Raw genomic sequence first — 26,182 nt, 5'->3', positions numbered from 1 at the left:
ATTAATAGCTGCTTAGCTATGCAGAGCAGCCCATAGTGCCTGGCGGCCCAGTCGTCATGGGTTAAGCTGGAGTGAGTGCGCTGTGATCCTGACCTCAGCCATTAAATCTGAGCCATGTTTATGAACCTTGGCCATCCGCTCACAATTGCGCAGCGGTGTGATTGTTTTGCGGTGTTGATCTAGTAATGGATCGATACATGCCCCTGTGGTTTATTGCAGTGGTCCAGACTCGGCAGTGTTATCTGCCTGCTGTGAGTTTGGCTTAATGGGACACTAAAGCCTGAATGCTCTGACTCTTAGTATGTGCACACGAAAGACATTTTGATCTTTGTTTTTTTTGTTCTTTGTTCTATTTTCAGAAGTCATTACAGTTTCCAGTTTATTACAGCATGACTGATATACAGTGACTGCTGTTAGCCATTATTGCTGAATGGCTTTAGCAGTGTAGGGTAAAAATATGTTAGAATGCCATAATTAGCTTTTTTTTTTGTAACCGGGTATTCCAGTCTCCCAACAATAGCAAAAGAGTTTATTCTAGAAAATGTAAAGGTAACACATTACAGTCTTTTTCTAAAAGTAACACAATTCTTTAGGAAATGCAATGTCACAGAGTCACAGTTTTGGTAAAATACCACAAGAATCAAGCACCACAGCACCAGTTTTCATCATGTTTAAATAGCCCTATTCATGACGGTTAGTTTGTGTGTCTGTTCCTTTAAATGATGGTGGTCCACCGCTCACCCCGCCCCAATCAGTCACCCTCAGCCTTTTTCATTACTCAATTGAATTCAAAATGTATTTATATAGTGCCTTTCACAACAACTGTTGTCACAAAGCACTTTACAGAGATCCAGGTCCATCTTATAAGCAAGCACCGCGATGGAGGTGGTAGCGACAGTGGCAAGGAAAAACTCCGTCATACTAAGAGGAAAAAACCTTGGGACAAACCAAGACCAAGACTTACTCCTCTCCTCAGCTATCAAACTCTTAGACTTTTAAGTTTATTCTCATCTGTTCCAAGTCCTTGTTTGCAATAGCTAGGTAACATTTACTTCACCTTGAGTTCACATCTCCTTCTCCTTCTCATGTCCCTCTCTTGCTCTCTTACATCTCTTTTGCTCTCTCTCTCTCTCTCTCTCGTACTCTTTTGCCCTCTCGTGTTTTCTGCCTCTCTTGTTGCCCACGTGTAGTCGTCTTTCACTCAGTTTCCATGTAGTGTAAAATAATAAATAAATAAATAAAATGATATATGTTGCATTATAACCCCAATTAATAGTTAATAGCCAATATTATTGAAAAATGTGTTGTTTAAGGGCTGAGTCTACTATTTCATTAGTCAGTACTATCCTGCTTGTGAGAGAACCTAAGGCTTGTTTGCAAAAGTAATTTTTACTTCATGTTTATTCTAAATGAGTCCAATTAACACTTCTGTTTTACTGAAGAAATGGAGTCTACTTAAGTGTGGACCAAAACATTCATACAGTAATTACCTTGAAATTATTAATTTATTAATTAATTATTGTCTTCTCCCCCCCCCCCCCCCTTTTTTTTTTTTCTTTCTTTTTCTTCCCCTCCCCCGTTCGGCTCTACAAACTAGGGCATATAACCACTTTTTGGTGCCACCATAGGGCTCATTGTGGACTTAATTTGCCTAAGTAGTGCCCTTTCTTTCCCATACCTGATGGCCTATTTTGTTCATCAACTGTATACGGAAAAGAACATGAAAAAGGAAAGTGAGTCGAAACTGTAGGGTGCAAAAGGTGCTCAGACCCTCACAAAACCTTATGAAGCAAATAGTGTTATGCAGTCTCATGCATTGAGACATTCACCTTGTTCATATTTCATCACTGTGTCCTCTCTACCCCCTCCCACTATGTCTCTCTCTCTCCATTTGAGGTCCTCACCTGGTCATGGGTCATCTCAGGTGAGAGACGGAGACCGGGATGGAGAGAGTGTACGGTCTGGTGGCTTCTGTAACCCAAACCTGTGTATGTGTGTCTGTTCTGATGGCTGCCGTCAAGAGGCCCATGAATAGTGCATGACGGAGCTTTCATTACAGCTGGCGCTGGAGTTTAAATAACACTGCACAGAGGCACGTTTACTGAGGTCAGGACCGGTTACCGGCCGTTGCTACGGTTACCTCACCCAGGCCGCAGGCCTGTCAGCCCTCAATCATCCCTTCCTTTGGCTGGCCTGCAGAGTTCACAGGTCAAGGACAGGGACCATATCTAGAGCACATTAAAAACCCATAAAGTGGGCTTTATGTGTTCTCTATTACACTCATAACTGAGCATGGTGGTATTGAAGACAGTTTTTCACATTGTGAAGCGTCCATCTCTGCAGATGAGATTTGTTTTGTTTTGTTTTGTTTCATCTTCTGCTGCTTTGATAACTCTTTCAGCTCAGAAATTAGTGCCTTTTAGACACTTCTGTAATCTTTCCTGCATCAGTTTAACTAAGTCTGAATGGTCTTGTTTTTATTTGGATGACTTTTGCTGACCTCAGTATGATGTTTACTGTTTGATTAAATTGTATTTAATTACACACAACAAGAGGCTAATATTACCTGCAAACCTTACTGAGGGAAAGGATGTTTTTTGCAGTTGGGCCAAAACCTGGCTTGACTTGAATGTGATCATGCATTGATATTATTGATGTTATTGAAATCTCCAGTTTGACAATTTTTTACTTTTTGTTCCGACGTGACTCTGCCAGATGCTCTTTTTGTGTCAAAATCTCCAATAGAAATCCTCCAAAATCACATAGAATAAAAGTTTTATACTCGACTTCTATTGAAAGTTAAGTAGAAGTAAAGTGTTCGTTTTCGAGATACAAAGTTTTGTTTTCCGACAGCTACTTTTTACAACACCTTCAATAAACTTTACATCAGACACAGAATTCTTATAGCAGATATTGTCCAATATTGTTGGTTAACTTTATCAGCTGGAGTGCCTAAAATTAAAAAGGTAATTAGGACAATAATAAGCCTTTTTTTTTTTTTTTTGCTGTGTCCCCAATAAGCCGCTTATCAGTGGGCATCTTAAGGTGTGGTGGAAGGCTCTGAATCGTCCAGGGTGATGTCTTCCCTCTCCGGTCCGGCGGGTCAGACTGGATCGAGTGTCCATGGCGTAAATGAGGCACATTACCCCGTGAATCACTTAGAGGTGTCATTAATTAAAGGCCCATGGCAGTTACGAGGTGTCTGGAGCAGAAACCAGATCAGCCATCTTTACCAAATTAAACACACACACACACACACACACACACACACACACACACACACACACACACACACACACACAAGCATGCATCCATTGCATAAACGGAAGAAGAGAAGACAATAGACACCCGCATCGTGGCTGTTAGGGGTGTAAATTTGTTAGAATTAAGATGAATTGCGGTTCTTTAGGAACCGATTTTGAGTCGTTTAGTTTGATCCAGAATCATTTTAAAACATTTCAGTTACAATCTGTTTAGAAGATGTTTTTCAACCCCTGGAACCAGGTTTATTGTTCAGTAATGAATCCTAATAACTTGGTTTGCTTAACTAGTGGGACTTAAGTCTTGTGGAGTCCCACCAAGTTCTATTTGGGGCCTATGAAACTGCTTATAATTAGTAGGAGTTACTTCTTACACACTTCTTTACTTATACACACACACACACACACACACACACACACTCACACACGTATACAGGTAAATTAAGAGACCACCCTACATTATCAGTTTCTCTGGTTTTACTATTTATAGGCAATGTGTTTAGGGAAATCAACATTTTCATTGTATTTCATAAACCATGGACAACATTTCCCTTAAATTCCAAATAAAAATATTGCTATTTAGATTATTTATTTGCAGAAATGACAACTGCTCAAAAACAACTGCTCAAATAATGCAAATAAATGCTTATAATAATTATAATGCAAACAAGTTACACAACACAGTACTAATATTTAAATCTGCCAAATCACAGCTTTTCATGACTTTATGCCATTCATAGTCTGCAAATTTGTTTGATAAAATGTCTGAAATAAAATGGCTGCCAAACACGTAGAGATGCAAATTTAAGAAATAAAATAAATGGTCTCTTAATTTTTACAGAACTTTTCATTGATCTGCCACTCATTTTGTGTTCTCTCACTTCATCCCTCCTTTTCTCTTTACAGTCTCTGCCTGCTCATTGCACATCTGTGTGTGTGTGTGTGTGTGTGTGTGTGTGTGTGTGTGTGTGTGTGTGTGTGTGTGTGTGTGTGTGTTATACCATGTTATTGTAAGCTGAGCCCTTCCTCAGAAAGCAGAGCTGCTGGTCAGAATGAACTATGAGTGAGCATCATAATTAAATCATTGCTCTGTAGCCGTTAATTCATCCAGTAACCAGAGGCCAGTCTGGGACAGCTCAAGCTGAAACGGGGCTGATGCACCTCAGTATGACCGGCCTTTCACAGTGACCTTTCAAGCCTAACCTCTCCTATAATACCACCTGACTCTACACATGTATGGAAACATGCTATGAAATGTTCTGAGCTGTTCTTCTTCCCACATGTCTGTGTGTGTAATAATTTAATGCTCATTTTGACGTGTGCACTTACTTTATGACACTCAAGTCGCTGATTAATTTCTTATTATTGTCATTAATCATTGATTACTTGATCATTATGTCTCGTAACTTCTTGTTGTTGCATCCTGGAATCAAGCAGAGCAGGAGAAGTTCCTCTGAGACCCTTCTGAGAGTCTTGGTTTCTCTCAGTGTCTCACCTTCAGGCTTTGATTGAATATTTTTCTCTTTTGTCTTTTCATAACAGAGGTTGTCTTAGAGTGCCTTCACAGCAATCCAAAAAAAGTGCTGGAAAGAAAAATCTCAAGTTGAAGTAGCCATGCTCTTCTTCACCCTCATAACGGCCGTACTCTCCTATTTAACATCAATTCCATAGACCCTAAAATGAAACCCTGTGGGACTCAAAATGTGCTAAATTGCATTAGGTTGAAGAATAAACCTAGTATTCAAAAGGTTACGTCTGTCAGAAAGGACAGTGGACTGTCATGGCTCTTTACTGATTGGATGTCTGTGTCTCTCTACCTTTCTCTGTCTTTCTCTAACAGAGCATACCATCTCCTGGGGAAGAGGGTTCTAGCAGTGAAGGTAGGAGGAGAGCGTGTCTAACGTTCAATTTAAGATCTTGTTGAAACAGAGACGTTGTCTTGGAGAGTGGGTGCTTAATTTGACCTGTGTGTGTGTGTGTGTGTGTGTGTATGAAGTTGTTCATGGCAGATAATGATAAATGGCTGTTAGTCTGGTGTTAATAGCACCGTACTAATTGGAGGGCACCAAGAGCAAATGTAGCACTCCATCACTTGATGGCTGCAGTTAAGCTCACTGAAGCCCCAGTGACCTCAACTGTCTGAGCCTGTTTCTTCCTTTTCACTGCTCCATTTCACTCTCTCTCATTCACTCTGACCCTCTCTCTCTCTCTCAGTCTGCCTCTCTGTCGGTCTCTCTCTCTCTCTCTCTCTCTGTCGGTCTCTCTCTCTCTGTCGGTCTCTCTCTCTCTCTCTCTCTCTCTCTCTCTCTGTCGGTCTCTCTCTCTCTGTCGGTCTCTCTCTCTCTCTCTGTCTCTCTCTCTCTCTTTCTGCCTGTCTATCTCTCTCGCTCGGTGTCTCTCTGTCGGTCTCTCTCTCTCTCTGTCTCTCTCTGTCTCTCCCTTTCCCTTTCCCCACTGTCTCTCTCTGTCTCTCTCTCTCTCTCTCTCTTCCTTTCCCCACTGTCTCTCTCTCTCTGTCTCTGTGTCTGTATCTCCTCTCCTCCGACTGCAGCTCATCTCTCCTCTTTCTGATCTTTGACCTCTGGCTGCAGTGGCCCAGTTCTCCTCTCTGCTGTAAACGATCTGCTCGTCCCCAGCCTTACTGCCTTACCTGTAATCAATTATTTCAATGGGAGAACGCTGATCTAACCTTAACTAAAGAAGCATTTTGGCTAATCTGAGGCTACGTTACACGTTTTTCCACTCTGCTGGGAAGTGTGTGAGAGAGACAGAGAGATAAACCTAAGGAACCCTTCTGTGTTTTTCCACGCTTGACTTTCAGAATATCACACGTTTTTAAAAGGACTTTTTTGCTGGATAGCAAAGGATTGAGTGATGTGTAGTTAAGTATTATCAAGAAGTGCATTTATACATCCCTCTCTCTCTGTGTGTGTGTGTGTGTGTGTGTGTGTGTGTGTGTGTGTGTGTGTGTGTGTGTGTGTGTGTGTGTGTGTGTGCTAATAAAGACCATGCTCTTGTATTGTAGGTCATTCCTCTTGACATCACTGTGGAACTGCAGAAACAGATCATGTCTGAGCTGGAGATTCTTTACAAGGTCAGCTCAGATCCCTCTGCTGCCATTTCTTCTCTTCCTTTCACTTCTATGCTGTAAATATTTGGAATAATAGCACTAAAGCTAAGTATGAATTATCATGTGAGCAGTGTGAGTCAACGCTGAAAAAACACCATATAGACAAAAGTACTAGGACACTGACTGATTCATTGTTTCTTCCGAAATCAAGGCTATTGAAAATAGTTTATTCTGCTCTACTATCCAGGGTGAAGACTTTCTACTAGATTTTGGAGCATTGCTGTGAGGATCTGATTGCATTCAATAACAAAAGCATTAGTGAGAATAGGATGTTGATCTCTTTTTGGAAGAAACATTGAATGAGCAGGTGTCCCAATACTTTTGCTCATATGGTGTATGTGTAGTTAATTGGTTGATTATGTGTTTGTGTAATCTATACGTGCAATAGTTTCTATTGTATGTTTTTGATTGCAATAGAATGAAAATGATACCAATATTCTGTAATATCAGTTGTTGGCCCAAGGTTAGTTTATACCTTTTGGACTTTTAGATCTTTTTTGACTCCTTTATTTCTTTGGTTTGCAGTGTGACTCTCCGTACATCATAACATTCTATAGTGCTTTCTTTGTGGAGAACAGAATATCGATATGCACTGAGTTTATGGATGGTGAGTCTCATTTTGTTGACCTTTTGTGTTTGTGTTCTTGTACTCTACTACAGGACAGACATGAGCTCATGTCTGGACATATTCTGGTTTAGGTGTGTGTTACTGAGGTTAGAACTAGGGCTAGTTTTAGATCGGGGTTAAATTAGGGTTGGCAGGGTTAATATTGTTAGGTTTAGATTGGGATTATTATGATTAGGGCTAGTAGGAATAATGTTACAGTTAGGTTTAAGGTTAGGATTAGGTTTAGATTAGGGTTAGTAGGGACAAAGTTAAAGTTAGGTTTAGTGTTAATATTGTTAAAGTTAGGATTAGGGTTAGTATTGTTAGGATTAGGGTTAGTAGGGACAAAGTTTCAGTTAGGATTAAGGTACATATTGTTAAGGTTAGGATTAGGGTGACTATTTTTATATATAGGGTGTAGGGATTTTATTGATTTATTACACCTTATAACATCATGCAGGTCAGCTCAGCAGCTGCCCAGTAATGCTGTCTAGTCCCATCAGCATTTCTTTTTTCCTCAGCAAACATCATCACCAGCACAGCAAGACCCTGAGTTTTGGTTGTAGTGTTTGCTTGTTTACCTTCCTGTTCTTAATCTAGTGTTTTTTCCATGAATTGGCTGCCAAATCAGCAGGATGTGGTATCTGCTCTACTTGTGTGGTGTGCCGCACCTCTCCTGTGCTGCTAATGCTCCTATCCTACTAACTAGCCTATTTTCTGTGGTATGGCCAAACTATTCTGAACTCTGTTTCCTTACACAGCCCTCTGAGTAACAGATTCAGGGACAAATATCAACAGTCATCAGCTCAATAATTGTTCATATACCAAGCAAAAGAGGCTGGTTGTGTTCTGGTCATAGCTTAGCTTGCAGGCACCACTCGGGGTCAATTTGTGCAAGTTGATTTTCCACTGATGTAAGTTTAGAGGATAAAGACTCAAATCTTCGGGGGATGAGTTTAGGGCCTGATTTTAGAGTGAAAGGTAGCAGGGGTGAAACCTGTTGTGTGGTGTGGGGAACTGCTGGCCTGCTAGATATCTCTTAGCCACTGTTGTAAGTAGCTTTTGATATTTCCTGGTCATGGTCACACCATGAAAAAATATTATAGTGATGATGATTGACCACATTGTATAAAGTGAGATTTGTGTGTGTGTGTGTGTGTGTGTTGCAGGTGGGTCTCTGGATGTTTATAGAAGGATTCCAGAACATGTTCTGGGCCGGATTGCTGTGGCAGTGAGTCATTTTACCACTTTTTACTTTAACTTTAAAAGCCCTCTCTTCTTTCTAAAGTTCTGAGATTTAGAAGTACCTCATGTACCTTAGCACACTGTTAAACCGCTTATGAAATAAATCTTTCACACTTCATATTGTTCCGTATATAAGGTTAATTGTTTAATTATGCTCTCTGGGTCTGTTTGTGGATCCCTGTGTCTTGCATCTCCATAATTCCCCTCTTTCTGTTTCATATAATCAGTTATACTCTGTTTTTGTTGCTTGGAATGAAGTTCTCAGCTCAGTTATTTCCACAAATCTGTAAATACACAACACACCTCCCCAGAGACCAGTTGCTTGACTGTTTGTTTGTCTCTCCTCGTGTTTCTTAATGATAAAACCCTGAGGCTTGTATTGTTTGGTAGTTTGACGTGCTGTAATTGGTGAATCTGAATGCTTGTCTAGGTGGTGAAAGGGCTGACGTATTTGTGGAGCCTGAAGATTTTGCACAGAGGTGAGAGAGAGGCCTTTAGCACTTCATGCAGTTTTTAATGGTATATTGCAGTATAAACGTCTGTGGTCCTGTCATTTAAATTATAATCATTAGAAATGCAAGTGTAAACGCACCCAAGATGCATTTAAAACAGATACAAATCCAATCACTCAAACCAATGATGCTGAGACGCATTTAAGCCATGTTATTGCAGTGTAAACGCATCCATCTCTTCAAGACTCATTCAACAACCAAAACCTCCCCCAGTACAACAGAAACACCAGTAATAATTGCCATGCATCAAGTGAATTTGCATATTCTATCCCACACATCGGTCAGTCAGATTTCAGTCCTGCTAACCGGAGACGCGCTCGATTACAAATGTGTTCTGATCAAATCTTATCAGAATACAATCCAAATACTACACGCGAAGTAACCAGGTGTAAACTGGGTCTATATGTCCAAATGTTTGTGGAACTAATTAATTCCTGTGTTTGTAGCTTATCTCCTATGATCTAAATCCACACCAACATCCGTAGCCTTGAGTTACTCCTTTTTGAGTAAACAATGTCTTTCTTTGTGCAGACGTGAAGCCTTCCAACATGCTGGTGAACACCCGAGGCCAGGTCAAGCTCTGTGACTTCGGAGTCAGCACACAGGTACGTTCACTCTGGTTTGGTGTGTGTGTATTTGTGTGTGTGTGTGTGTGTGTGTGTGTGTGTGTCACATAGAGCCTATTTTGCACACACTAATCAGAAATGCATTGTCCTATCAGGCGTGATCTCTCCATTCTCTGGTCTAGTTTGCCTGTCATTCTTCTGCTCCCCTTGGGGAGTTTGATCTTCAGTCTCTAAGCCCCTTTCCATCACTCACGTCCCTCTCAACTCTCTCTAATTACCACACTGACCAGTCACGCTGCACGTGCATTTGTATGTATGTGGTGGAGTGCTTGCTTGTGTGTGCGCGTGTGTGGTAACAATAGCACAGGCCCAAAGAATCAGCGTCATCTTCCCCATCTCCAATACTCGCAGGAGTCTAACAATGAAAAGCCTGTCACTCCACATGCTTCTCTTTTTAATTATTATTCATCATCCTGTCCTCAGAGATGCAGTGTGTTTCTGACCCATGATGTGCAGTTGTGTGTGTGTGTGTGTGTGTGTGTGTGTGTGTGTGTGTGTGTGTGTGTGTGTGTGAGTGAGCTTTTTGCCCTGTGCCTTTAGGTTGCATATCACTGTGTGCAATGGGCTTTCCCTGCACACTTAACACAGACCGGCATACGCACGCCAGGCCATAGGGGAACACTCATTATGCTTGCCCTGTCATTGATGGCATGTGCCATTGTGTCCTGTCTTCTCTCGCACTGCCCGGTTTCTGCAGGCCCTCCTGAGAGAGAGAGGGAGGGACTAAAATTACACCAAGCAGACATTTCAATAACACTCTAAAATAACACGCCGTGCCGTGTCGGTAGATTTACACTCATCTCCGAGTCCCTCTGAAAGCCTTCTCTCCCCACAGCTAAGAGCTGGGGTCACACACTCCTCCCTCATCTGTATCCTCACTCTCAATATGTCCAAACGCAGATCTGTGCTCACTACATCAGTGAATGTGACCGTACACTATATTATCCATCAGCTCCAAGCCATCACCGACAGATTGAGCTTGCACCTAAAGTGGCTTCAGAGAGCAGATCCTGGATTAGCTGACTCTGAACCTTCACATATTATAATGTGAGAGAGCACCTGAGATAAGAATCGTTTGGTGAAGAATCTAATTTGCAGGGGTTGGCCCTTCACATAAATGCATTCAGAAAAACTCAGGTTCTTATAGTGCCTGTATGCAGTTCAGCCATAATGTTTAAACTTCAGCTTAAACAATAGGACTTAAAGGATCTGTTGCTAACTTCTTGGTACCTTCTTGGTTTTGGCAGTGCAGATGGGACCTATACAATATTAAGCAATATTAATAATTATGGCTCATGGGTGTATTTAGAAAAATTGAGTTGGTCAGAGTTGAGTATGTTTCTAAAATGAAGATGAATTTGTGCCTTTGCTCTTCCTTGCAGTTGGTGAACTCCATTGCCAAAACTTATGTTGGAACCAACGCGTATATGGCGGTAAGCAACACAGTTCTCTTCTGTTTGTTGAATAGGCTCCTTCAGATTTATTTCAGCTTCGTTGTTGTTTTCTTTCATATATATACTGTATTAAAATTTACTTAATTTTTCATTATATTTTTTATTGAATGGATATTGAGGAGCCTGTGACTTATCTCAGCCTAGACATTGAACTTTTATTATGGGCCACACTTTAATTCCTCACTCATCACTAAACAGCTTTCAACGTTTGTTTATTGGCAGTTAATGAGTGATTTATAGTAGTTACTGAATAACTCTATTAATTTAAAAATAAATAATAAAAATAAATAATAACAATGAATCTTAGCATTTAATCGTAAACATTTGCTTAAAATAGGTCAATATGTAATCGCAAAAACTATGGTTTTAGAAGGGCTGCATTTGAAACTTTGTTTCCATAAATGGACCGAATGGGTTGAGCCATTATTGGTACATTTTAAATGATGTTTAAAGTTATTGTTTAAAAAAAGCAAAAAAAAAAAAAAAATGTCCTTTAACATTTTCCATTTAAATGTCATAAAAATATATAGAAGCACAAATCATATCAGCCTTGTGTTGTCTTTTGAAACTTTCTATAACAACAAATGTTGAGAATTTCCCCACTGTGGGACTAATAAAGGATTATTTTATCTCATCTTATAAACTCCCGCTGATTGGGAAGAGGTAAGAGGTATTTTATAGCATATTTACACCCAACCATTTGTTTTCCCGCTTGGATTTTGAATTTTTTTTTTGAGTTGTTGTTGAGTATAAATATGTGGGCCGTTGGTCCGAGTCCCTGTAATTTGGCAGGGATGGATGAAAAAGGACAGGGAACCCTGAAACTGCTATAATGAGCTTTTACTCCATGTTTGAATATGGAGCGAATGTTTCATACATTGCATCTAGCAGACATCATTTGACCAACTTTTGACCTCACATACTCCAGACTCGACACACCGGACCAATCATGCACTGTGTGGTCATGTTTAACCAACAATTCCCACTGAAAACTAATAGGATATCAGTATAAATGCTGTGTCACTGATTCACTCTGGATGCTTATGTGCAACACAGTGACGTGTAGCTGAATTACCAAATTCTAAGATGCCTATGAGACCCCAATATCTCATAACCTACTGTGCATGCTTTTTTGTGTGTGTTTTGCAGCCAGAGCGGATATCTGGGGAACAGTATGGCATTCATTCAGATGTATGGAGTGTAGGAATCTCTTTCATGGAGGTAAGGTTATCTTTTCTGTTCTGGACTGATGCACATTACTCAGTACTACACAGTGCAGCCTTGGTTACTGGTTCTAAGAATGCAAGCACCAAACAATCTTTTAATGCAGTAAACACAGAGGAAACATCTGCTTTTGTTGTGTGTGTGCGTTTGTTGGCATTGTTAAGCTTAAAATCTGTTTAGTGTGGTGTGTGTGGTGTGTGTGGTGTGTGTGGTGTGTGTGGTGTGTGTGGTGTGTGTGGTGTGTGTGTGTGTGTGTGTGGTACCTTATATATATATTTTTTGCTCTGGACTGTTTCTGCGGTGTGTTTGGTGTCTGTTAGCTAAGAGGTATTAATAGTCCCTGCAGGCAGCATGTCCAAACAGATGTTGGCCTTCAGCTATGCATGGATCACATTCAGAATCTCCCACTGTCTGCAGTCTCTCTCTCTCTCGCTCTCTCTCGTTTTTCCCCCATTGTCTACTTTTACCTTTTATGACTTGACACTTTCTTTTGTCTTTTGATCACCTTCAGTATTACTGCAACCTAATAGCGTAAAGCTCTGCATATCTGTTCAATCTAAAAACTACAGTATCCAGTATCTACTTTTTCTAGTTTCTATTTTCTTGAGAATGTATGAGATATGTCACCGTTCTCTGTATTGTTCATTTAAGATTTTAAAAAAACATTCCTAGGTGTCCTAGAATGAAAAACCTGCCTTGGCATAGTTGAATAATAAGAGCTCCGTTATTGAAAGGGACAAATCCTTCAAAAGCAAAACTTGAGTTAAACAGAGCCACAAAAATGGGCCTATTTCAAAACTCTGTGGATGTAAATGTATTCACCCAGGCCACTCACGTAAGCCTTTTGACAACTAAAGCTTCAACGCTGTAAATATGATACCTCTGATGCTTGTAAAACTGGAGAGCGGAACATCACCTTCAGACTCAGCTAGTTATCCGATTGCGGGTTGCTACAGAAACCAGTCCTCTTGACCGCTGCAGTGACCAGCCAATAAAACCTACTTGCAGAGCTTAGTATAGGGTTGTAAATGGGCATGTAAAGCCCAATCTGAGCATTTTAACACTAACAACAGCTTTAATACTCAACAAATGCTTTACATGGCACATTCGATTATTATCTGATACTGTGACGCTGTGGTTGAAAAATAATATTGTAGTTTTGCTAATAGTAGAAATATTTGAGCACCATTTAATTCTGTTCATATATACAAGCATTGTGGTAGAAAAGAAACCTGGACTTTGTGATTAACGTCAACATATCTGAACAATTTAGCCAGAAAGAGAGGAGTGCTAATGTTCCAGATGGTAGCAGACTAAAGAACTAGGTGTAACAGTTGTTACAAAGTTTGGTCAATTAATACAAAACAGTTCATTTGATGCAGTTCTGTCTGGTTTGACCCAAACAAACTTTCCATTTTAAAAAACATATAAAATAAATTGCTTAAGTGAAAAGAGGCCAAATTTAGCCAATCGCACATTTTTTTGAGTGGCTCATCGGTCTTATTCGCTACCACTGTGGCTTGGGGGTTATGTGTTCGAATCCCGAGCCCTGCTACTTTCCAAAAGAGACATTCTCTCTCCCCTCATCTAACTTAAGTGTGGTTGGCCGGCACAGGCGTCTGTGTGCTAGTGCGGTGCAGCAGAGGACCCGGTGCTTCCCTCAGAGCGTGTGCAATGCCACGTTTGTGGCAGTTCCAAAAGATGCTGTGGCTGGCTTCTCATGTTTTGGAGGAATCATGGGTTAAGAGCTAGGGGGAGTTATGAATGCTGGGTTAATTGGCAGTGCTAAGTATTATTATACTACTCAATATAATTAAGGTGAATTAAAGTTTATGCATATTTGAGACTGGAGGAGTAGCAGTGATGGTTTTTCTTTTTTTATTGGACCTTCATGCTGGGAAGTTTAGTTGTAAGAGTGCCACGGTGTGTCAAGGCTGTACTTTAGCATGCCTTGCTCTCACTGTAAGTTGCTTAAATGCTTCAAAAAGTTTTTGAACCAAGAGAGCAACTGCAAGAATGTAGATGTGAATTACGCCTCGTAGTAAACTCAGTAATTGAAAAATCCCACATACTTTTGTAATGTGAAATATGTCCGATTGCTATCAGCGTTTTGCACTTGAGCTAGTTTAACTGCATCCAGTTCATGCCCTACTAAGTTGTATGCTTTCAGGACATACAGCTGAGCATGAGTTATTTAATTCATTAAACCTAATTAGTTCAACTCTATCAATTACTCCTACCCAGCTGTTCTGTGCTTCTATTGCTACACCTATTATTTAGGGAAGTGTTTGTGTGTTTGCGTGCCCATGTATGCTAGTGTATGGGGTTCAGGTGTGATTTTTGACGACGTTTGTTTAACCCTGTGCGCAGGTCCGTTCATTCATGTCAAAATGAATCACGTCCGTTTAATAAAATGAACAGGAACCGTTTTGAAACACCATTCAAGTCCCTGTACTAAATTTGCCGTGCTAGTAGTTCACATCAGCTCTATTGATTTTTCATTTGTTATTGTCAGCAGCTCTCAGTGGCCGTGACAAATAGTCATCCCGTATTTGTCAATACTGTTGAATATCTTAACAATTATAATAGTCATTGATTTAGAGTTGAAGAAAATATTATTGACTTGACTTTTTGTTCATAATGATAAACAATGCCTTGGGCGGTGTGGTCCGTTCCTGTACCCATGCCTCGCGTGGCAGTCAGAACGATTTAGCCAGTGAACTTCACAGTGTAATTCAGATTAATCTTCTAAAAGCATCCAACAAGTCCACCTCCTAATCCGGGTTAGAGATTAAGTGTGAAAATAATCTGGTTACACTATTTAGTCCCATTTAACTAAGATGAAAGCTGTCATGCAGACTTTTGGTTGACCGCCACATGTTGCAGGCAATCTTTTAAAATCAGACTTTCATCTTCGTCTTTCTTCTTCGTTTTTCCTCAGTCTCTCTCCTTGTCCCTCATTCACTCTTCCTCCCGCTCTCTCTGCCTCTTTCTTAGTGGGGGGTCAGAGGGTGGGAATTAACTAATGGCTGCCGCTCTTTGAACAGCTTCACATTCGGGTGTGCGGCTCTGTGGCTTGTCCTAAAGCCCTGCTCTTAATCCAGCACATGCTTCAGTCCCTCAGTCGGTAGTAGATTAAGCCTTTGCTCATTTAAACACACCTGCTGAAGAGGCACAAGCTGCAGGGTAAAGTGAGGATAAAGCTGTTGCTCTTTGGAGCTTCAGTAATGCATTGATTTAAACTGTAGTAAATTTAGCTTCTAACTTCTGTTTAAAAGTTAGTTTTGTTGAAAGTTGGTTTGATTAGTCTACAAAGTTGCCAAAGATCTTAGATGACCTTGCTAATGGAGGTTAAAGTGCACAGTAGTGCACTGCAGGCAGTGTTGGGAAATATATACAGTAGTAGTATAAGGGCTGTGTATGGGCAAGAACCTGGAGATATGATACATATCACATATCGGTGCTGTTGGCAAAGCATATATATATATATATATATATATATATATATATATATATATATATATATATATATATATATATATAATACATACATCGTAATCGTATTGCAAATTATGGCAATACTTAAGTACACCAAAATGTTTCTATACCTCTTGCTGATGTTTTTTTTTGCCATAAAAGACAAAATTCTTACAGCAAAGTCAGAGCTTTGATGGGGACCGTGTGATGGGCCAAACAAGAAGAAACAGCATAATGACTAGTTAATCAGTCAAATAATAAATTTTTTGACTACAGAGATAATCAAAGCTCTGGCAATTCTGACTGCTTGTTTTTTCTCTTACAGTTGGCCCTTGGTCATTTCCCCTATCCCCAGGTGAGTCCGTCTCTAAGATTGCACTACTGTCTTCTTCATTCTTAGGCTCTGCAAGCTCACTGTATTAGTCATACATTTAAAGTCCTAGTAACCGTAATCTCTTGTGATCAGTCTCTGTGTGGCAGTAATTACCTTCCTTTTGTTTGTGATCACGTTGCTCATCCAGGCCCTATTTACCCTTTTGCAGTCCTGCTAACCCAGTGGACTTCTCAATCCCATTAATCCCTGTAATCAGATTTCACCTTGGGATTTTTTTCCGGATTAGCTTGTTCTTAGAACCCTAGCCCTGGATTATAATTCTGGTCCAATCAGAGGTCTTCTTCCTTTACGAAGTACATTACTAATTTTGTCATGTGGGAGTGTTTGTGTTATTTCTGTTGGCTTGAGAGCATCATGAGTTAAATGGAACAGTGTGCAGGTTACTGCTGTGTTGGCCTTTGAGCAGAAAAAGGATTGAATCCTAGACATTCAAAAATGTAATTACTTTTGCTTTAACAAATTAAACAAAATTTTGTTGCTCCAAAATGGCAACATTATAAGAGAAGGAAAGTGTGTCATCTACAGCAGTCAATTTCCTACTTTTACATTTTTATTATATTTTATTTTCCTCTGAAGTTCACTTATAAGATTTTAGTTTTCACAATAATATATTCATAAATATTGCAAAGCCATGTTCACACCGCTCTTCATGATGTGTGTGTGTGTGTGTGTCTGTGTTTATTTATTTATTTTATTTTGTTTTATTATTATTTTTTTAAACCATCCCTGATAGTGTAAATGACTGATGAATGTAAATGACTGGCTGCCTAACCTGTGCCATTATCATTTCTGAGTTGGTTAAGAACAGAAAGCTGTATGATCTAATTGCAATAATGTACTCAGGTGGTGAAGAAGTGTTTTGACAAATTATTCTCTAAATACGTTTGTCCTGTTTGTCCGTTAGTTCAATCAGTCCTGAGTGTAATAATGTAATGTTTATAGGCAGTTTATGATTTAGTGCTTTTCTACATCTGTATGGAAGTGTGTAGTTAGACACACTTCGAGTGCAGTTCTGGCTTACTGAAGCCCTCTGGAAGTGTGCAGGGGCTCTTTAATGAGGGAAATGTTGACTAATGCTCAATAAATTACTCCCAGCATGCCTGTTGGGTTAATTAGCATATTAAACCGAAGCAGCCACTCAGGGCAGCTCATGGAAAACAGGAAGGAAAGCTCAAAGCTAGTTCCATTGCCAAGACCTTGAATGTTAGTGGACAGGGTTATTTATTTGGAAGCATGGCAGGCATGAGTGAGATGCTCATGTTAGTATTTGTGTTCATCCTTTGAGATTGGTAGTGCAGCATGTAGTCTGTGTGTGTGTGTGTGTGTGTCTCTTTCTTTGTTTGTGTGTATGTGTACAATGTGTTAGCTCATAGCCTGAAGCATATCTCATTTGTAAGTGTTTTCCACATCTCCCCTGGCACTGTCTATTGTCATGTTAATACAGTGAGTGTTATTACGTAAAGTAATGCATGCACTCACTCAATAGCAGGGTATTAGTTGCTCTTTTGTAGCATCAGCAGGACCGATCTCAGTCGTTTTCACCAGCAGGTGAGTTGGTAGGAGGTTAGTATTTTAGATCAAACTGAACATACAGCACAGCTTTAGTGAACTGCAGATGGACACAGTAGTGGATTCATGCTTTTAGTCATGGGGAAAGAAATCTGCTGAAAAGATCAGGAAATATATCCTGGATGTGTCCAGCACTGCCATAAAGGGTAGACTACACCAGCACGACCTCTGAGGATTTGCTGCAAGTTCCAAAAAAGCTTATTGAACAGGTGGGATGAGGTAACCTGTACCAGGGTGATGGAAAGAGGAGGTTTGAGCTGGAACACACCTTTCAGTGAAATTCGGAGTTTTGAATTATAAACCATTTATACATCTATTTTGTAGATTTGCAGAGAGGGTATTCTGCAGCAAGGGGAAATGCCAGAACTACAACAACAGATCAGATTTAATATCCAAACCTCCAGCTAAAAGCTGTTATGGGACTGTTTTACCAATATAGCCTCAAATGGCAATCACAGGGGTGCAAAAACTATGTGCCAATTTGGAGACTTATGAGCCAGCGTAGACCTTTGGCAGACAACAAAAACGATGAGCTGCTTGAGTTTTCAGAATCTCATCAATTGGTGCTGCTTGTTTATGATAGCTAATCCAAATTTGTAGACTTTTTGACTTTAAATTGTATTTTCCAAAATCAGTGAATTGAAATTTAAATCGGCTCTTTCAGCCTACATGGTTTGCATTTATTATAAAGTGTTTCTGTCTGCACTTTACATGAAAGACAATCAGAAGTCTTATTGGATACATGTGTCTTAAACACTTTATTTTACTTTTTACTTTATTATAGGCACTTCATGTATTATTCATCACTTTGGCAGTTTCCCCCTTTTATGGCTTTTATAAATGGAATCGTGATCAATATATTTAGCTTTTTTTGTAAAATTAGTGATTGCAGAGTGGTCCAGGAATTTGTAGAAATCGGTTTTCACTTTGACATTAGAGTGTGTGTGTAAATCCTAAGCACTGTATAGCAATCTTTAAAACTCTTAAATAGAAACAAACAAAACCAGCCTGTTTTATTAATGGATGGTTGCCTTTTTGTGAGTATGTAGACATGCCAAACTTAAGCAGGGTGGATGTATGAAGGAATAGATCTATACACTGGATTATATGATAGTTATAATGTAGTGCATTGTTCACTGCTCTGTTGTCTGCCAGGCTAGCCATGCTTTTGGTTGGTCACATTTATCTAGACCTCACTGGTGCTGTCAGCTCTTGTAATTCGCTAGGAATTTCTCCTTTTCTTTATCGTAAGGCAACGTCATCATCTGTGTGATTAGGGGAATGGGGAATTGAATGTGTAGGAACTTTTCTGTTCTTAGCAAAGAGAGCCAAAGGCGCTGTACTAAAGCTCTTCACATTTTTACACCCCATTAATTTATTACTCCCTCTCTTTCTCTAATATCCCTCCCCCCTTCTCTCTCTCTCTCTCTCTCTGTCTCTCTCTCTCTCTGTCTCTCTCGCTGTCTCTCTCTGTCTCTCGCTAAATTTCATTTGGAGAGAAGAAAGAGGTCAAGAACAGAGAGGGGGGGGGGGAGCGAGAGAGAGAGAAGACAGGACCTCCTGCTGCCGCTGCGTTTTTGCTCTTGATGTTAATTTTCGCAGCTCCATATGGTGCTGCAGACTCTTCACCTACAGGCATCACAGGCACACACAGAGCACAACACACGCACACACACACACACTACCTCAGGCTTGGCCTGTCATTTACAGCATCCCATGCATCTGCGTGTTCTCACTCTCTCTCTTTCGCTCACGCCCGCTTCCAGAAACAGCCCTACACACTCCTCCGTTTATGTATGCAAACACTCGGCCATGTAACGCTTCTGTTCCTGCTGGGATGGCTAGAAGATGGAGGGTTGCGTTTGTACACTCAGACTGGCGTATACTACCTCTGTTGTTCTGTGTGTGTGTGTGTCTGCATGTGTGTGCATGTTATCCTGTCTTGTCATTGATTATAAAAGACTCTTTAATTCTGTCGCACCCCATGTTGGGATTAATTTGCATTCTTTGTCAGGAGTTAATGGCGTCTCTCGATGGCTCGCTCGGAGAATCTTTGAAGACTGCAGACTCGCTGGCATGTGTATACAGCCGCCGGCGCTTCTTCCCCTGATTGATTTGTTGTTGCCTTTTGTGTTCTCCGGCTGTTTCTGTTTTGGATCATTTTTCCCTTCATATTCACCCAGACTTACTGTATAAAATAGCTTTTTCCCAAAGCCTCGATTCTGAAGCCGGAATCCATTTCGGTTGGAAAAACGTTTAACTGGCTTTATTTAAATGATAAAACCAGTCTCCTCATTTGTTCCCCCTCATTTCTGTTTCATCTTGCTTTATCAGCTGTTGAGTTATGAAAATGATATTTTTGAACATAAATGGCCAAAAATGTTCCAATTAGAAGATTTTTCAATTTAATTATGGAGTTGTTTTCCTGGATTTTTGTTAAGAAGATCTGCATTATGCAATTTTACGAGAAATGCAAAGGCCTACGATTGGCTAGCAATGCTATGAATTTGCGTTTAAGGCATTTAGTAGAGCAACTTACAAAAGTGCTTTACTGTTTACAAAAAAAGGGGAAGTTCTTTTCACCACTTCAGTGCCAGGACAGAAAAGCAAATTAGCAAACCGTTCCACCATTCCTGTGAGCGTGTGCAGCCAGACGTACTGCCTGACTTTCAGCCTGAAAGGTTGTAAATATGATTAGCTTACAGCCGTATGCAAAGGTTTTGGTCAGTTACTGTACATAATGTTGATTTTCTATGTGTAAATAAGGGCACAGCCTCTACTGCAGGGGTCACTACAAATCATCTTTCGTTGCAGTGAAGCTGGAGCTCACTCAATTCCACTTACTGATTTCACTGAGTTGCTCTAAGTCTTTAAACTTGCAGCCATGCTAGCCCATTGCATTGCTCCACACATAGTTAAATGGACAAATACTTAATGAATTATTTTTAGTTTATCGTTAAGTGTGGAATGTACAAAGAATTGTGAAATTTTGTATATGTATGGTTTTTCCAATATTTTACATTCACCAAATATATAGAAATTGTGGCCTGAAATATACTAAGAAAAAGTACCCTGTAGAGGCTTTATGAACTTATTTTCACTTCAAAACAAAAAAACAAAACATTAAACAGGGCACGTTCAAACTTCAGTACTAAGCGCGGTAGAAGAACCACTTGTGGTTCTAGAAAGAACCATGTTTCTAAAAGAGATTGAGTGCAAGTGGGGGGAAAAACAAACCGTTAATTTGGTGAAGAATGTTTAGCTGAAGTGGTAAAGTTTTCTTCACTCTCAGTTATCTCTAAAAATATGGTTCATTATGGAACAAACAGTTTTATAGCTTTGCTCAGAGAACTTGAAGCACATTTGAAGCACCTTTAGTTTTAAGAGTACTAAAGGCACAATTCTTGACCAGAAACACACCAGTAGTAAAGTATCTGTAATTGTACTTCAGGTTTAGTTTCAGTTTTGTCTTTTTTTTTTTTTTTTGTTAATAGAAAAAAAAAAGTGCTTAGTGGTGATTAACGGAGAGTGAATAATCTACAGTAACGCCTCGTCAGAAGGAGCTGTTCATTTCAGCACTGCGCTGAAGGCAGGACGAGTAGGCCTGATCCGGATCAGGAGAGCGTCAGCCTCCCGCTAGGATGAAAAAATGCCGTTTCAGCTCAACTGCTGAACATGTGAAAATGTTGCAGGCAGCTGGTGCTCAGTCACCCTGATCAGACAAAAGCATATCATCACGCCGTCTTTCATCCTCTGCGCTGTAACCGTATTATTCTGTCTCAGACATTCTGCGTTATTGATGTACTGCGTTATTTAACTTACTTAGTTGAGTTATCATCTGTGTGATTGTATGCTTGATGATGTTCTGAGGCAATAGAACCCAGAGGTCAGCCTTTATTATGGTGGTTCCCAGTAGCTTAAGCAAATTGTGACTCTCGGATGGTTTTCAGGAGTGTAAGGATTAGAATAAAGACCAGTGTTAGATTTTGGTTTTAAATTGAGGTAAAAGCTAAGATGTATTTGATAGTTTTTGGATGTCTTTTGAATGTCTTGTGAAAGGGTAGCATCTACAAAGCATCTACAGTAGACTATAACATAAACTGTTGGATAGAGGCAACGGGATGGTACCAGTATAATGTAGAAATAGTGTTATTGCCATGTAGTAATATAATTTCCTTTGTAATTATTAGTGTAGGTTTTTTTTATGGCCACTCTGCAGTCAAATCAGCCAGTAACCTGTTAAAAATATATTAATTGACCACATTTTATTGTCTAAAGTTGTGGGTGTTTTATCATTTGAATGAGGCAGTAATGATTCGGTTCTTTTTACTGAAAGCTCATAATTTGCAAGCTAACCAAACATACTGACCCAAAACACTAGTTCTGATAATGAATGGACATATTCCAAAACATACTGATGTTTACATGGCATAGCAACAGAATTAAATTGCAGTGCATGTGTAACTATAACTGTTCAAATTTTCTTTCTTCCGACTGAAATAAATTTATATATTTTTTTCAACCTAAATTTAATTAACATTATAATGCGAATAGACGCGTGTGCTAGTGTGGACCTTCTAGAGGCTGTTTACTTTGCACTAACATGCATTTCTGGTGATCGGATCGCTCAATTCTACATCCAGAGGTTATCAGAGACCCCGTTTACACCTCAAGCCTCAAGTATCAGAATTTTATCTGGATAAGACCAAACCACATAAACAAATGCAAGTGTAAACACACCCAAGCTGCATTTAAACCAGATACAAATCCCATCACTTGAGATGCATTTGAGCCGCAAGTTACAGCAGTGTAAACACATCCATCTCTGCAAGACACATTCCAAAGCCAAAAGCCCTCCCACTACAAGCAAAACCCTGGTAATATTTGCAGCAAAATGTGCATGTCCTGTCCCACAGCAAACGGTCTGACTAACCGGAGACTCGTTTCAACTACCGAGTGTGAAAGCATGTGGCTAGAATCTTATCAGGATACAATCTAGCTACTGGTCACGTGAAGTAACCAGGTGTGTGACCGGGGTCAGAGATGCATCTTGTCCACATTTAACACCTGTGTAAATGGAATGTGACCAGCATTTGGATTGTATCCTGGTATTGGATTGTATCTTTAGCCACATGCATTTACACTTGGTGGTCAGTTGCGTCTCCAGTGAGGTGACCAGACGTAATCGGGGTCTTACAGTACAGAATTGTATTTCCATGTGGTTCAAATAGTCCATCACATCTGATGGAGACATGTTGGGTTGTGGAACCCTCATCGTTCCTCTACAGCAGTCCCAAGCTCCTTAAAAAAATCTTGATGAGGAACAGTCAGCAAGAGAAAGTAAAATAGGTATCATGTGGGTGCTTTTTATTTGGGAACGTGAAATCGGATCTCATCTGATGACCCTGAAGACACATTGTGGAGGAAAGTGTGAACGGAATCTGGTAAAAATGCTTCATATATGGATGGTAACTGGATGTCAATTCTAGGTATTTATAGCCCGAGGCTCTAGCTGATCATGCCACAGTTTTCCCATCTAAGCAGTATTTCAGCTAACGTGTAAGAAATATGTGCTGTTTATACTCAAGTTACTGCGCTGCCTGTTTAAGTTTCACATCTCGCATCCACTTTTACCAATCCTGTCCTCCATCTCTGTTAAACCTGGAGGCAGCATCAGCAGAGAATCAGTTCACGCTGCGTAGCTGGGCTCTGCTAAATGAAGAGCAGGCTATTAGCGCTTGTGTATTTTCATTATGCAAATGCTGTTAACACGTTGTGCCCGCTCATGGCCACCGGGCTTTTCATGGCTTTCCCCCCAGTGATCATAAACGTGTCCTAGTGAGACGCTTGTGATTATAACATGCTAATTACATATTGCCTTGCCTCTTTCTTGCCGTCCCTGTGTTTATTCTTGATGTTCTTTTTCTTTGTTTCTCTTTTTTCCGCAGATTCAGAAGAACCAAGGCTCCTTAATGGTAAGTATGTGATGAGTTTTTTTTTTTTTTTATTTCATTTTATTATCTCTTTTTCGGAGATGAAGGTAACCCCTTCTTTATTTCCATTGTTTTGATAGTCGTCTCTTTTCGCCCCGCTTGGCTGCTTGCCTCTAAAGTTAATACAATAATACAACAATACACCGGCACTTAACTGCCCTGCATTCCGATGAGAGGCTATTAGAAATAATAGAGCGTTCCGGATCCAATGGCTTTTTCTGTGTCTGAGTGCATTTGATTAATCTGAATCGCTACCTGTTTTGCTGCATTACCGATTTCATTTTCTTTGCACTGTAAGGAGATTGAGCGCAGTCTAATCTCCTCGTCTTCCCCACCACCCCCACCCCTCCCTTTCTCCACAGCCTCTCCAGTTATTGCAGTGCATCGTTGATGAGGTGAGTCCGCGTCTGATGTGCCGGAGCTCCTAAAGCCGTGGCTAATGGGGCAGAAAGCTGCTGTTTTGTTTCCTAATGAAGCAAGGTGTTTTAGCAGATCAGCTCAGGGTTTGAGCTTGTCATATGCTGGCGGAGCTCAGAGCCAGCAGGTCTCACTGAAAGCCAGGGGCTGGAGTGGCGTAGTGGAGTGGACTGGGTTGCTTACATCACAGTTGGATTTTACCCTGAGCTTGGGAAAGAGCGGGAGCTGGTTTGAAATCACATTGGTTATGTTACTGGTAGGGAGACACAAATAAAGAATCTCTGGGTGGGAAAAAATAATCTAATAAGCACCATGTTGTGGCCTCTTCCAATAACTAATTCATTTTTTTTTTTTATACATAAACGTAAATAATAATACAAGGCACTTAAACTAACTATGGATCAGTGAATACTTTTACATAGCTGTTACAGAGCTAAGTCAGACCTTACGGTTATTTTGAAATTCTTATATGTAGTAGAAGTAGTGGTAGGTGAAAGTAACATTAGGAGTCTTTGTGCAAGAGTCAGGGTTTCTACTAGTAAATCCCAGTTCCCAATTGTGGTTTACAGGATAATTCAGTTTGCCTGACAAATGGGCAAAATTCCAGTCACAAGGTATTGATTTTGTAGTGCCCAACAGCTTGTGATTGGTCGGTTTGCAAGGCCTATCCAAGTGGGCAATTCATGGCAAAATGAAAGTGACACTAAAGCTAGATTTGGAGACTAAACTAGTCCAGATGTAACAATGCATTTCCATCATGTATTCTTAAACAACAAACATTGTAAACAGTTGTAACAGATTTGTACCGTTTGCTTTTTATCTTTAACTCATACAAACTATCTTAACAATTAGAAGACCATCAGAGCCCTTTAAAAAGGGATTTCGGCTGTTTGTTACAATGTTGTTTACAGCATTGGCTGTAAATAATAACATGACGGCTGGTTCTTTTTGTTTCTAAATGACTTCTTAATTATGGCTGGGGCAACTCTTCAACAAAATCAACAGCATTGATTGCGGAAATGCGTCAGTTAGCATGATGTGCATCGCAAAGATGGCTGCGCCCACTGAAAACAGGGGCCGTGTCCCAAACCTCACACTCTATAGTATGTAAAAATAGTGCACCAGCATTAGAAATGTGTTTATTAATGTGGTAAGTATAGCAGTGTGCAGTTTGGGACACTGGCATGGGTTGGTTGGTGTGGCGCAACAGATAACATTACTACCTGCCAGTAAGCTACCACAGCATGTGGGAGACTGGGATTCGATTCACACTCTAGGTGACTATTATGCGCTACCCCAATAGACTCCTAACACTACATTAGCCCACCTCTGTAATACGAGTAACCTTGTAAGTCGCTCTGGATAAGAGCATAAGCTAAAATGCCATAAATGTAAAATGTAAATTTCTACTTTTACAAGATGTAGTTAAAAAAAAGAAACTCATGGGCATCTGAAGTGTGGACTCTGTAAGCTTTGCGAAGTAAAGAGGAACTGCTATTCACAAGCACTTTAACCACAAGAATCACGGAGCGCTTTGTTAAGAAGACAGGATAACACCACAGCAAGTGCTGTAATGTCTTTGGTGGCATGCATTATGTAACATTTTTGTTTTTCGATCACTTTCTATCTTTCAGTTTACTTTAATTGGAGTGTACGAGTGACAGAATAGCTTACACTAATAGCTTAAAAAAACTAAACGTTATGTGCAGCCCTGTTTTTCATGATAGAAAAACTCTTGTATATGCTTCTTTTTAAAAAAAATGCTTCTATATTGCACCAAAAAAAAGAAACCAACGGTACAAAACTCTTAATGCTTAAGTTTGATTTGCTTAAGTTCTTAGGGTGAATAGTTTTAAGACATTGTATCTATTTGAACAGTTTATTAAACAGACATTAATGCCTAGTGAAGGAATTGTACCTCATATGTAGCTGCATTGCTATTCGCTATGCTATCCATTCAATTCATATAAAAGAAAAGCCTGAAATGCCCATCAACTAGTGACTATACAAATGCTCTCTCACTCATTCCTATTTTCTGTGTCTCTATGTTTGTTTCTCTTACCCTCTCCTTTTAGCAGCTGTTTCTGTATCTGTCTTGCTCTTATTCTCTCTTACTCTCCCACCCCCCTCACCCCCCTCCCATATACACACACACACACACACACACACACACACACACACACACACACACACACACACACACACACACACTACACACACTACACACTTTGCTGGGGTAATGTAGCATGACCAGGCTTCAGAGCACAGAAGCTG

General features: G+C 40.1%; 1 protein-coding gene across 2 annotated transcripts in view; it reads left to right on the top strand.

Annotated features, from left to right (window-relative positions):
• The window catches only part of map2k5 (mitogen-activated protein kinase kinase 5), a 68,747-nt gene that overhangs the window by 21,098 nt on the left and 21,467 nt on the right, over positions 1–26,182 (top strand). For both annotated transcript variants that reach the window (XM_072671442.1, XM_072671443.1), the window contains 11 exons: positions 5,101–5,140; positions 6,286–6,354; positions 6,916–6,997; positions 8,167–8,228; positions 8,673–8,721; positions 9,286–9,359; positions 10,763–10,813; positions 11,984–12,055; positions 15,861–15,890; positions 23,447–23,473; positions 23,854–23,886. In XM_072671442.1, the coding sequence (XP_072527543.1) occupies positions 5,101–5,140; positions 6,286–6,354; positions 6,916–6,997; positions 8,167–8,228; positions 8,673–8,721; positions 9,286–9,359; positions 10,763–10,813; positions 11,984–12,055; positions 15,861–15,890; positions 23,447–23,473; positions 23,854–23,886 (589 nt within the window). The remainder of the gene's footprint in view (positions 1–5,100; positions 5,141–6,285; positions 6,355–6,915; positions 6,998–8,166; positions 8,229–8,672; positions 8,722–9,285; positions 9,360–10,762; positions 10,814–11,983; positions 12,056–15,860; positions 15,891–23,446; positions 23,474–23,853; positions 23,887–26,182) is intronic.

The sequence above is a fragment of the Salminus brasiliensis genome, chromosome 25, assembly GCF_030463535.1.
Source record: "Salminus brasiliensis chromosome 25, fSalBra1.hap2, whole genome shotgun sequence".
Classification (NCBI taxonomy): domain Eukaryota; kingdom Metazoa; phylum Chordata; class Actinopteri; order Characiformes; family Bryconidae; genus Salminus; species Salminus brasiliensis.
This window is presented reverse-complemented; position numbering and strand designations above follow the sequence as displayed.